General features: G+C 48.4%; 1 protein-coding gene across 1 annotated transcript; it reads right to left on the bottom strand.

Annotated features, from left to right (window-relative positions):
• Nucleotides 1–8766: 8766 nt before the first annotated feature.
• On the bottom strand, nt 8767–12228 carry LOC125548974 (uncharacterized). The gene is made up of 10 exons (XM_048712479.1): nt 12032–12228; nt 11256–11323; nt 10949–11154; nt 10838–10860; nt 10686–10742; nt 10453–10589; nt 9965–10042; nt 9782–9878; nt 9197–9596; nt 8767–9111 (listed from the first exon to the last, which is right to left on the bottom strand). The coding sequence occupies exons 1-10, from the start codon at nt 12054–12056 to the stop codon at nt 9048–9050; spliced, it is 1155 nt and encodes a 384-aa protein (XP_048568436.1). The 5' UTR covers nt 12057–12228; the 3' UTR covers nt 8767–9047.
• Nucleotides 12229–12519: the final 291 nt, after the last annotated feature.

The following is a 12519-nucleotide window of genomic DNA, read 5'->3' as shown; positions in this document are numbered from 1 at the left end:
TTGCATAAGGGTGTCAAGTTTGACTGGACAGACAAGTGTCAGGAAAGTTTCCAGGCGCTCAAAGACAAGTTGACTTCTGCCCCCGTGCTTGCACCACCTGATACTAAGAAGGACTTCGTCATTTACTGCGACGCTTCCCGCCAAGGATTAGGCTGTGTCCTAATGCAGGAGCGCAGAGTGATTGCTTATGCCTCTCGTCAATTGCGCCCTCACGAAGAAAACTACCCGGTTCACGACCTCGAGCTTGCTGCTGTCATTCATGCACTGAAGCAGTGGCGACATTACCTTCTCGGTAATCGTTGCGAGATCTTCACCGACCATCAAAGTCTGAAGTATCTGTTTACTCAGCCAGATTTGAATCTACGTCAGCAAAGATGGATGGAGACTGTTGCAGACTTTGACGTGGATATATCATATACCCCCGGCAAGGCTAATGTAATGGCTGATGCCCTGAGCCGCAAGTCTTACTGCAACCACCTCCAGGTCCACAAAGTTCAGCCCTCGCTTGTCGAAGAATTTAGAGGGCTGAACCTCCATATTGTTCCTCCGGGATCACTCGCTCCCCCTCCCGAAGGTTTCCCCAAACAGAACCTCCATGTTGTTTCCAAGGGTTCTCTCAATACCCTGGTTGCGAAACCAGATCTTGTGGACACCATCAAATGGATACAGAAGTGTGACGATGAAGTCCTCAAGATTAAGCGCGACCTCAAAAGGGGAAAGCCCTCATTCTTCACGATCGCCGACGATGGCGCCTTGTATTTCAAAGGCCGCTTAGTGGTACCATGTTCGAAGAAAAACCTGGATAAGACTAAAAGGGTTATGCAAGAAGCCCATGATACGCCTCTGTCCATCCATCCTGGTAGTACAAAGATGTACCAGGATATTCGTCAAAGATTCTGGTGGTCTAATATGAAGCAGGACATTGCTCGTTATGTTGCTGAGTGTGACGTTTGTCGCCGAATCAAAGCAGAGCATCAAAGGCCTGCTGGAACTCTGCAACCTATCTCTATTCCTGAATGGAAATGGGACCATGTTGAAATGGACTTCGTCACTGGATTTCCCAAATCGCAGAAAGGTAATGATGCTATTCTTGTCGTCATTGACCGGCTTTCCAAAGTTGCCCATTTCCTGGCGGTCAAAGAGACAATCACTGCTAGTCAGCTTGCTACTCTCTACATGGCTAGAATTGTTTCACTTCACGGTATCCCACTGGTTATCAGTTCCGACCGTGGCAGCTTATTCACTTCAAGGTTTTGGGCGAGTTTCCAAGAAGCTATGGGGACTCATCTGTCGTTCAGTACTGCGTTCCATCCTCAGTCGCAAGGACAAGTTGAACGTGTCAACCAAGTTCTCGAAGACATGCTTCGAGCTTGTGTAATCTCATTCGGCAAGAAATGGGAGGAATCTCTTCCATATGCCGAGTTCTCTTATAATAATAGCTATCAAGCTAGTCTGAAGATGTCCCCCTTCGAAGTGCTATATGGACGAAAGTGTCGAACCCCTCTGAACTGGTCAGAAACTGGGGAACGCCCATTCTTCGGTCCGGATATTATCCAACAGGCCGAAGAACAAGTTCGCATTATTCGCGAGAATCTCAAGACTGCTCAGTCACGTCAGAAAAGTCAGTATGACCGTCATCACCAAGACATGGTCTATCAACCTGGCGAAAAGGCTTATCTTCGAGTTACCCCAATGAAGGGTGCTCACCGCTTCGGGATCAAGGGCAAGCTAGCTCCTCGCTATATCGGTCCCTTCACTATTCTCGAAAGGCGTGGAAAGGTGGCATATCAACTGGAGCTTCCACCGAACCTTTCTCAGGTTCACGATGTGTTCCACGTGTCACAACTCCGCCGTTGCTTCAAGGATCCAATCCGAGCGGTGGATCATGAAGTGCTCGAATTGCAACAGGACCTCTCCTATAAAGAGCATCCGGTCCGCATCCTCGACCAAGCTGAACGCCGCACACGCCAGAAGGCGATCAAGTTCCTCAAGGTCCAATGGTCGAATCACTCTGAAGACGAAGCCACCTGGGAACGCGAGGATCACCTGCGTGATGAATACCCCGCATTGTTTCCTTCTACCTCCTAAAATCTCGGGACGAGATTTCTTGTAGTGGAGGAGTTTTGTAACGCCCGGATAATTAAGCTACAGTGATTCCCCGCTAATGATGCCACGTCACCACGGTTACTGTGGTAAACTCTCGATAGTTCAGAACCGAAACAAGTTCAAATTTCAAATAAAAGAAAACAATAAAAGTTTTAAAAAAAAAATTAAAACAAAAATGTTCGGTGGTTGCCAAATATTACAAAGATAATTATGGTGTAAGGTTCACCATTTTATAAAATGCCTAAGTGTTTATAAAAAAATAAAAAAATAAAAACAGAAAAGATAAAAAAAATAAAAAAAATATATAAAAGGACCCCCCCCCCACTGGGCCAGACGGCCCAGCCGGCCAGGCCACCACCGGCCCAACTGGGCAAAGGCCCAGCCGGCCACCCCCCCCCCATAACCCACACCCCCGAAACCCTAACCCCACCCCGTCGCCCCACTCACCCCCCACTCCCCACCTCTCCTCTCGCCCCCACTCCCCCCCCGATCCAATCGGGATCGGGCCCGAACCCATCGCCGCCTCCCCGACGCATCACCGGCGCCGCCCCGCCCGTCGCTCGCCGTCGTCCTCACCCCCCTCCCCCTTTCCTGGACCGGAAGGGCCCCCCCCTCCGTCGCCGCCGCGCCAACCCCCACCGACGCCTCGCCAAGCCCGACGCCTCCCGTCGTCATCGTCGGCACCAGGCGCCGCCGAGCTCCGTCGCCGGATCTGCACCAGCCCGCTGCCCGTCTCCGGCTCACCTCCCCTCTCGCTCCTCTTCCCCGACCCGATCTGGATCGGGAAGGGGCAACGAGCCCGACGCCGCCCTGCCTCTGAAGCCGCTAGACCTCGCCGCCACCTCGCCCCGTAGTCACCCCGCCTCCCTGACGCCGCGTCGCCGGACCGCCCGTCTTCGTCCTCCTCCACGACCGGCCTCCTCACGCCTCGTCGCCCCCTCTCCCCATCAACGCTGGTGAGGCCCCGGGCCTCTCCCCTTCTCTGCCTCGCCCCTCGCTCGCGGTCACCGCACGTTAGACCGCCCACGCGTGCGCCTGCGGTGAGCACGCGCTCACCGCGCCCTCTGCGCCGTCCTCACCGACCGCCGCATCCGCCGTGGCCCGCTCCCTTCCATGGCCGGCATCGTGCCCCGCCATGGCTGCCGGCAAGGCACCGCCCGGGTCCAGGCGACCCGGCGCCCGCAACCGCGCCCGTTCGGGCGACAACCATCGCCCCGGCGCCCAAAACCCGTTAAGGCCCCCTGTGCCTATGACAGGGGGGCCCACGACCAGAACGCTTTTAACAAAAAAAAGAATAATAAATAATAAATATAATAATTAAAATGTTAATTAATTAATTAGAGAATTAATTAAAGCGGATTAGATTAACCTAATCATTTAGCTAAAGCTAATTAGCCCTATTTAATTACTATGAGCCTATGACATATGGGCCCCATGCCCCCAAAAAAAAGGAATTATAATAATTAATTAATTAGGATAATTAATTAATTTAATTAATTCTGTTTAGTTAACCTAAACCTAATTAGGCTAATTAATTCTGATAATGAGATAACAGTCAGTGACCGACGGGCCCCACCCACCAGTTGACTGGTCAACGGTCAGAGTTGACCGCTGACATCATGCTGACATCATGCTGATGTCATAATTGTATTTCCTAAATTAATTAATTCTGTTAGTCCTAAAAATGATTTAAATCTTTAATAATGAATAGAAAATAAACCGTAGCTCAGATGGAAAAACTTTGTACATGAAAGTTGCTCAGAACGACGAGACGAATCCGGATACGCAACCCGTTCGTCCGCCACACCCCTCTAACCTATCGAACTCGCAACTTTCCCCCTCCGGCTCCTTTGTCCGAAAACGCGAAACACCGGGGATACTTTCCCGGATGTTATCCCCCTTCACCGGTATCACCTACTACCGCGTTAGGGCACCTCTAACGCCGTAACTTGTCTTGTCATGCATCACTATGCATATGCTTGCATTATATTTATTGTTTCTTCCCCCTCTTCTCTCTCTAGACACCGAGACCGACGCCGCTGCTACCCTGTACGACTACGGAGTTGACGACCCCTCTCTCTTGCCAGAGCAACCAGGCAAGCCCCCCCCCTTTGATCACCAGATATCGCCTACTCTTCTCTATACTGCTTGCATTAGAGTAGTGTAGCATGTTACTGCTTCCCGTTAATCCTATATTGATGCATAGCTTGTCCTTGCTACTACTGTTGTTACCTTTACCTGCAATCCTAATGCTTAGTATAGGATGCTAGCATTTTCATCAGTGGCCCTACATCCTTGTCCGTCTGCCATGCTATACTATCGGGCCGTGATCACTCGGGAGTTGATCACGGGTATATACTATATGCTTTATACATGATACATGTGGTGACTAAAGACGGGTCGGCTTGTGGAGCACCCGCGAGTGATTCACGGATTGGGGGCTGAAAGGACCTTTGTCCCAACGGCCCTCTGTGTGGATCTTTGAGGCGGAGCGACAGGGCAGGTTCCGACCACCTAGGAGAGAGGTGGGCCTGGCCCTGTTCGGCGTTCGTGGATACTTAGCACGCTTAACGAGATCTGGGTATTTGATCTGAGTCTGGCCATTTGGTCTATACGCACTAACCATCTACGTGGGAGTAGTTATGGGTATCCCGGCGTCGTGGTATCAGCCGAAGCCTTCTTGACGTCAGCGACGGAGCGGCGCGCGCTGGATTGGACTGGAACGCCACTAGGCTAGGTCTGCTTCCGGCCGCCCACGCAACGTGCAGGTGTGCTAAGGGCGATGGGCCCAGACCCCTGGGCGCTTAGGTTTAGACCGGCGTGCTGACCTCTCTGTTGGTCTAGGTGGGGCTGCGACGTGTTGATCTTCCGAGGCCGGGCATGACCCAGGAAAGTGTGTCCGGCCAAATGGGATCGAGCGTGTTGGGGTATGTGGTGCACCCCTGCAGGGAAGTTAATCTATTCGAATAGCCGTGATCTTCGGTAACAGGACGACTTGGAGTTGTACCTTGACCTTATGACAACTAGAATCGGATACTTAATAAAACACACCCTTCCAAGTGCCAGATACAACCGGTGGTCGCTCTCTCTCAGGGATACGAGGAGGGGATCGCCGGGTAGGATTATGCTATGCGATGTTACTTGGAGGACTTCAGTCTACTCTCTTCTACATGTCGCAAGACGGAGGCTACCAGAAGCGTAGTCTTCGAAAAGATTAGTTATCCCCCTCTTATTCTGGCATTCTGCAGTTCAGTCCACATATGATACCCTTACTCCATTTGATACCCATGCATATGTAGTGTAGCTCCTTGCTTGCGAGTACTTTGGATGAGTACTCACGGTTTCTTTCTTCCCCTTTTCCCCCTTTCCTTTCATTCTGGTTGTCGCAACCAGATGCTGGAGTCCAGGAGCCAGACGCCACCGTCGACGACGACTCCTACTACACCGGAGGTGCCTACTACTACGTGCTGCCCGCTGACGACGACCAGGAGTAGTTAGGAGGATCCCAGGCAGGAGGCCTGCACCTCTTTCGATCTGTATCCCAGTTTGTGCTAGCCTTCTTAAGGCAAACTTGTTTAACTTATGTCTGTACTCAGATATTGTTGCTTCCGCTGACTCGTCTATGATCGAGCTCTTGTATTCGAGCCCTCGAGGCCCCTGGCTTGTAATATGATGCTTGTATGACTTATTTTTATTTGTAGAGTTGTGTTGTGATATCTTCCCGTGAGTCCCTGATCTTGATCGTACACGTTTGCGTGTATGATTAGTGTACGATTGAATCGGGGGAGTCACAGAAATGCATCAACCTTTTTAGGCTAACCCTATCCTCTCGACAACCGTCGACGAAAGGCACCAACCTTTTTAGGCTAACCCTATCCTCTCGACAACCGTCGACGAAATGCATCAACCTTTTTGGGCTAAACCTATCCTCTCGACAACCATCGACGAAAGGCACCAACCTTTTTAGGCTAAACCTATCCTCTTGACAACCCTCGACAACCGTCAATCATTTCATTCCATCACAACAATAATTTATAAATAAAATTCCATCAACAAGATCAAACTAGACCAGACTGATCACATCCAACAAACAACTTAGTGTTCACATCTTACATCATAATCCATTACAACTAAACAACATACTAATAAGATTTAGATTAACTCCATTACTGAAAATAGAGTACTTAGTTCAACAGAAACAACATAGTTCAACACAATACAACCAACCAAACTTAGTTCAACCTTGTTGCCCTCATACATTATGCCAACAAATTACTCACTCATCACATATTTCTTTGATTTTCCTCATCTTCATCTTGTTTGCCTCCCCATCCTTAAGCAAATCAGCTATGATATACTCTAACTTCTGCTTATCCTTCTTCATCTGTTCAATCTGTTGAACACCTCCATCTGCTACATGTTGCTTCCAATTCCTAACAAGTTCATCATTGCTCTGCTTAATCACTTGCAGTGATGTCCTAAGCTCAATATTGTCTTTCTCAAGTTTAGCCTTCTCTTCCTGGGCTTGAACTACATCACTCTCTACATCACCATCCTGCATAATCTTCTGATAATTCTCTCTCATCACATTCTTGTGAATTGTAGCAAAAAAATTGCTTGTTTCTTTGATGTGGTTGTGGTGCTTCTCTTGGATTAGCTTCTTCTCTTCTCCTAGCTTGAGTATGAGCTTTTCTTTAGCATCATTCTCTTTGCTACTCTGCTCATACATATCCCAAAGTTTGTGAAGTGCATTTTTCATGGGTTCTGGCCATTCTGGGTCAATCCATTGAACCAGACCACAATTGTCACCTTCCTATAATAATTCAGACAAAACCAGAGTTAACAACCACATTCAGAGAAGTCAGTTAACACCATATTCAGTTAACAGCTACATATATTCAGTTAAACAGCTACATACATTCAGTTAATAGCTACATATATTTAGTTAACTGAGGTCATTTAAAACCAGACACATTCAGTTAAGCATTGATTAAACTTGACACCTTTTCCCCTCAAAACAGCTGATAAAACAACATCTTCAGTAAACTAAGTACAGAACTATATTCAGTTCACAGACATATCAACCTATATTCAGTTCACTGAGCATCAAAAAAGGATTTGTATAATGTACATGTACAAGAGAGGACCTGCCACTAACCTGATTACCGCATCCATAAAACCTACGGCCAGTGTTGATTCCTTGGAACACAATAGCCCTATGAACAGGAAGGTTGTGACAGCACATCGGTCCTCCGGCAACAATACCGCACCACTCCGGGTCAACAATGGTCTGTGGGATCTACAATGTTGCAACAGTGCTCAAATCCCAACTCAAATCCGTTAAAACTAAGCTCAAATCGAAGAAAACCCTAACCCTAAGTCAAAGAGAAATGATACTCACGTAGGTTCGTCCGCGTGCGAGTTGAAGAGGGGGGACACAGAATCTTCGCTGCTAGTTTCGCCGTCCTTCCAGGACACCATCACTGCGGCGACAAATGGACGGCGGAGGCGGTGGAGAACGCGCCGCAGACAGAGAAGAAGGCGGCCGAGAGAGAAGGGAATGGACGAACGGGTCAGGCTGGGTCGGGCCGGCTCGTTAGGTCAGTGCGACGCCGTCTAACGGCGCGCGTGACGGGCGCCGTCTCCCCCTGTCCACGTGGCGCCTGACATTGGGCCCAACAGGTTAGTTTTTCACTCAGACGCGCCAAACCGTGCAATCAGTGTTTTTTGAAAACTGTCAGCTCAAACGTGGTGGTTTTTTGAAAAAAAACGAAAAGCGGTGGTTTTCTGTTTTAACGTCCCTTAATATGGTGGTTTTTTGCAATTTACTCACTTCCTAGCAAAGTATTTGCTGCTGCCGCCGCTGCATGCATGCCTCGGAGACAAGGTTTGACCCAACAATGACATGTCTTGTTGTGATTGATGGGGCAGCCAGTTCTGGGGTTCATCAGCTCACGCTGGAGTCTGACGCCCTCTCCCTGGTGCAGGCCCTCGACTCTTAGATTCCGACAGGCATATGCGCCGTCACCCGATTCTTGTTTGAGAGCCGCATCGAAATTTACCTTGACAATCTCCAGCTAAGGTCTGTCCCATCTTGGAACGGCAGCACCAGCACCAGCCTGATTTTCGGACTTTCGTTTCTTCCCCCAAACTCTGTCAGGTGCTTGGTGATAGTGAAGCAAGCATCCTGAGCGGTCGCACCTTCTCTCCCGCCTTTGATCTTGTTTCCCGGCGTTCAGCGGTCCCACAAGAGTACCCCCTACGTGACGCTGAGCTTCAGGGTTTTGCGTGAAGATTGTCTCAACGGCGGCAGCAGCGGAAGGTTGGTTCAGCAGGATCAGCCGTGCAACCTCCGGAGATCATTTTCTGGGAGGACGCCTGTGTGTTCGCTGAAGTACTTGACTACTTGCATCTCTGTGTTGTGTTGACTTCAGTCCCAGAGCCGAACGTTCCATTGCTCTGTTACCGGGTTTATCAGCTCCGCCACCTCTGTCAGCAGCGTTTGGCCCCTATCTGAAGATGGGCGCCTAGTCGCCCCCCTGTTCTTTGACAGCACCGGAGGGTGTTTACTCTGTAATGTTTCTTTTGCAGACCCTGCTAATGTGGGTCAACTTACAAGCATGAAGAATCATGAAAAAACGCATACGGCACAAAACAACGTTTATCAACAAGACAGTAGTACCCAGCCATAATAATTAACCACGTGATTCCAGGATCCCGGCACAATCAACAGCATTTCGTAGCATAGCACAGCACACCAACACCGGTCTAAAACGGTGTCAAAGAGAGAGAACATCCTGATCGTGCGTGGGGAGCGATATACCCAAAGAAGCGACCTCTTTACACATCATCTCTGCCTCGGATACCCAAATTCAGTTCACCAGCATCCCCCCTAAGATAACACTTCACTCGAGCCTGTCCACGGTATATCTCAGGCCACCTTACTTGGCGTCGCCATGCTTCGCCCTGGAATGATCTCCAAGACCCTTCAAGGAGCTGAAAGTCCTGAAGAAGGAAAGTGTGTCAGCGAGGATACAGCAGCATTTGCTCCAGACAGGATCAGATTCAAAGAGAAGGAACAAGATCTTGCCTGTTGCATGAGTTGCAGACGTGGCCAGCGGATTGCTTAGACTTGTCGTCGTTGTTTTCAGGCGTCTTCCTTGCATGTTTTGCTGCTGGATGAGGGGTCGCGACGTGGACGTGGTCACCTGACTTACGAGCCTGTTTTGCTGCTGGATGAGGGGTCGCGACGTGGACATGGTCACCTGACTTATGAGCCTGTTTTGCTGCCGGATGAGGGGTCGCGACGTGAACATGGTCACCTGACTTACGAGCCTGTTTTGCTGCCGGATGAGGGGTCGCAACGCGGACATGGTCACCTGACTTACCAGCTTGTTTTGCTGCCGGATGAGGGGTCGCAACGTGGACATGGTCACCTGGCTTACGGGCCTGTTTTGCTGCTGGATGAGGGGTCGCGACATGGACATAGCCTGCACACAAGTTATTCATAAAGCAGTGAGATTCCTGTGCCTTTAAAAGAACAATGCAAGTTCAGCAGATTAAATAAATACTTCCTCCGTCCCAAAATAAGTGTCTCAACTTTGTACAAAGTTGTACTAAGCTTGAGACAGTTATTTTGGGGCGGAGGGAGTATAAAATAAAGATCACTTCACACCAGTTTTGTTGCCCGTAGTTGGTGTTGCTATCTTTGCCCTCTTCCCCTGGGGTGTATTCAGAGGTGTTTCCATTGGATTATAATCGTCCTTTGTTCTCTAAACATGTCAAAACAGAAAGAGTTTCAGGATTTTATGAAATGATAAGGCATCAAAATAACAGGTCTCTTTGAGCAATCTCGCACCTTTCGAGGATAATCCACATCTTGATCAGAACTCTCATTATCAAGGCCATCACTGGAATTCTGCATACCAGTCTTATCCTGCAAACGTATTCAGCATCAGGGGACTTTAGTTTTCACACCTACCAAATCCATGTCAGGTTTCACAACCAACAACGTATCAACTCCCTAGGCCACTGATTGGGCTGCTACAACCTACAACCACTATTTGTGGATCTGTCATCCAACTAGAATTGAATGTGGTAGGTTGCATAAAAGTAAGTATCATGTGCACACATGGAAACACTGATCATGTACTTGAAAAAAAGCTGTCAAAATGAATGCATAGTCCATGTTAACTATTTTTAGTTACATGTTAGAATGTTCACTGTACTTATTTACCAACATTCTCCCTGCACACTCCAGAACAACAAGAGCAAGAAAATAAATCATACAGGAAACAACAGCTCCATCATAACCCATGGCTGATTATTCTTAACAAAGATACAAACCTTATCATCTCCCTTTTGCTTTCCAGGACTATTTGTTTCCTCAACTTTAGCCTTTGGTATAGAGGATGGAGCATCAGCAGGCCTTGGTGCAATAAGAAGATTATTGGCACCATGTGTAGCTTCATTGTTTTTGTAACCTGAAAGTAAATAATGTCAAACATGCCAAGGGTCAATGCGGCATGTTTTCATTCTAGAACTCTTAAACAACTGTTATGCATAGGAAAAGAATATACCGTCTGTATTGATGTCTAGTGGAATAGCCAATGGAACCTCCTCATCAGAATCAGCACCTGAAACATCAGATATACGGACGTTATGCCATGTTATCAACTGTACAAAGAAAACATCATAGATGCCCAATACTAAAATGAAAAACAATATTTACCTTGTTTAGTACATGAGTGAAATGTGACTACAGACAGGAAAACAGTTAAAGAACACAAATGTATATTCAAGCTACTTAGCAAACACTGAAGAAAGAAATGTGGAAGGATATCTTTTGATAATATCAAATTTGTAGCCCATAAAGCTGATGTTGCTGGTCATTGAGGAGTGGAACAGCTCAAACTCCTCTTTGAACACCAGATCAGCTAAAACATGAGGATGATTATCAACTGAAAGTGTGCCAAGCATAATCCTTGTATCATCAATTTTGACAAAAACTTGCACATCCTCTTCTGCCTTGCCAGGCTCCAATGCTATCTGTAGTAAACGAGAAAAGCAAATACCTGAAGAGTAAGCAAACTTGATCCGCCTACAAATAAGCTAGAAGAGCACTTATAAATGAAGCGTGTAAAACACACCGTCGAAATGTGATAATGTGAATCTCCTGGGTCACACTTCACTGTCTCTCCAGGCTTGACGACAACTCCTAAAATGTTATCATTCATGCAGACTAGCCATTAGTCATTTAACAAATATATGGAAATTAGCAAACACAAATATCTGTTGCTTCCTGAAGCTCCCCAGAGAAATATGCACCGCACATTATTACGGCAAACAGAATGGGGATATTTCTTCACACAGAACAGAAACAATGCATTGGCGGCGCTACACGAACAATTACCAGAGCATGCTCATCTTCAGAAGAAATGCAGGTCACAGCACAACATATACCGAAGCTGACAACACATTACTGTAGGTTATGACTACTGAAAGTACTACCATCCAACCAGATATCCATGAGACTATTGTTCAGACAAACCAAACCCAGACCCAGGAACAACAAGCAGGAAACCACAATGCTCCATCCAGATCAAGACAGGGTAGCCACAGCACTCTCCCTAGACCAACACACGGTATGCACTCGTGAGCCAACGGAATAAGGGACATGCGAAACATGGACTGTAGGGTCCCTGACGGACATGAATGCGCTACTTTAAACAAACAGGGATCGGTCAGAAACGAGGAACCCTAGGCAGGAACAGGCCGCGTAGATCCCCCAAGCGGTGGACGGAACCCGCCACCGCCGGAATTACCCCCCGCCGATCAGATGCGGCGAAATGCACGGGGGCACCGGAATTGGACCGCGCGAGCAGATCGGGGGCGAAATCGGGGGGTTCGGGAGGAGGATACGCACCCCAGAAGCGGTGGTTCTCCGTCATCTTCCGGGGCGAGGGAGGCCGGCTGCTTCCGCCGCGCCTTCCCCGTGATTTCCCTAGGGTTCTGGCGGAGACGGTGGCCGCGCTGCGGAGGGGAGCGGGGGAGGGGAAGCGGGGCGAGGGGTGTGGTGCTTCCTCGGGTTTATGGAATGGAACGGCCGAGGGTTTGGTTGGTTTCGCCCCGGCGGCCCGTCGTGTTCGCGGCCTATGACAGTGGGTCCAGGCGTGTTTTCTCCATCATCTTTTTTTGAGTTTCGATCGCCTTGGCCGAGTTTCGTACTGTTGAAGGTGTTTTTCCAACCTATTCTTTTTTTAGGGGAGATTTTCCAACCTATTCGTCGATTATTTATTGGGAAAATCTTTATAGTGAACTTCCATCTCGGATTTTCTCGCCGACTCATTTCAAGCAGTTTGCTATGTCACGTTAAAGGTGTACCATTAGAGCATCTTCAACGTTAACCCACAA

The sequence above is a fragment of the Triticum urartu genome, chromosome 3A (genome assembly GCF_056163025.1).
Source record: "Triticum urartu cultivar PI428250 chromosome 3A, HENAU_Tu73, whole genome shotgun sequence".
NCBI classification, from domain to species: Eukaryota; Viridiplantae; Streptophyta; class Magnoliopsida; order Poales; family Poaceae; genus Triticum; species Triticum urartu.
Note: the sequence above shows the minus strand (reverse complement) of the source record. Positions and strands in the feature narration are given on the sequence as shown.

Bases quoted from the DNA above. Each gene is read 5' to 3' on its own strand.
- LOC125548974 (XM_048712479.1), bottom strand. From the start codon at position 12,056: ATGACGGAGAACCACCGCTTCTGGG. The intron at 10,043-10,452 runs GTTTGTATCTTT...ATACGTTTGCAG, and splicing joins AGCAAAAGGGAGATGATAAG to GATAAGACTGGTATGCAGAA. The intron at 9,112-9,196 runs GCAAGATCTTGT...TTCCTTCTTCAG, and splicing joins GTCTGCAACTCATGCAACAG to GACTTTCAGCTCCTTGAAGG.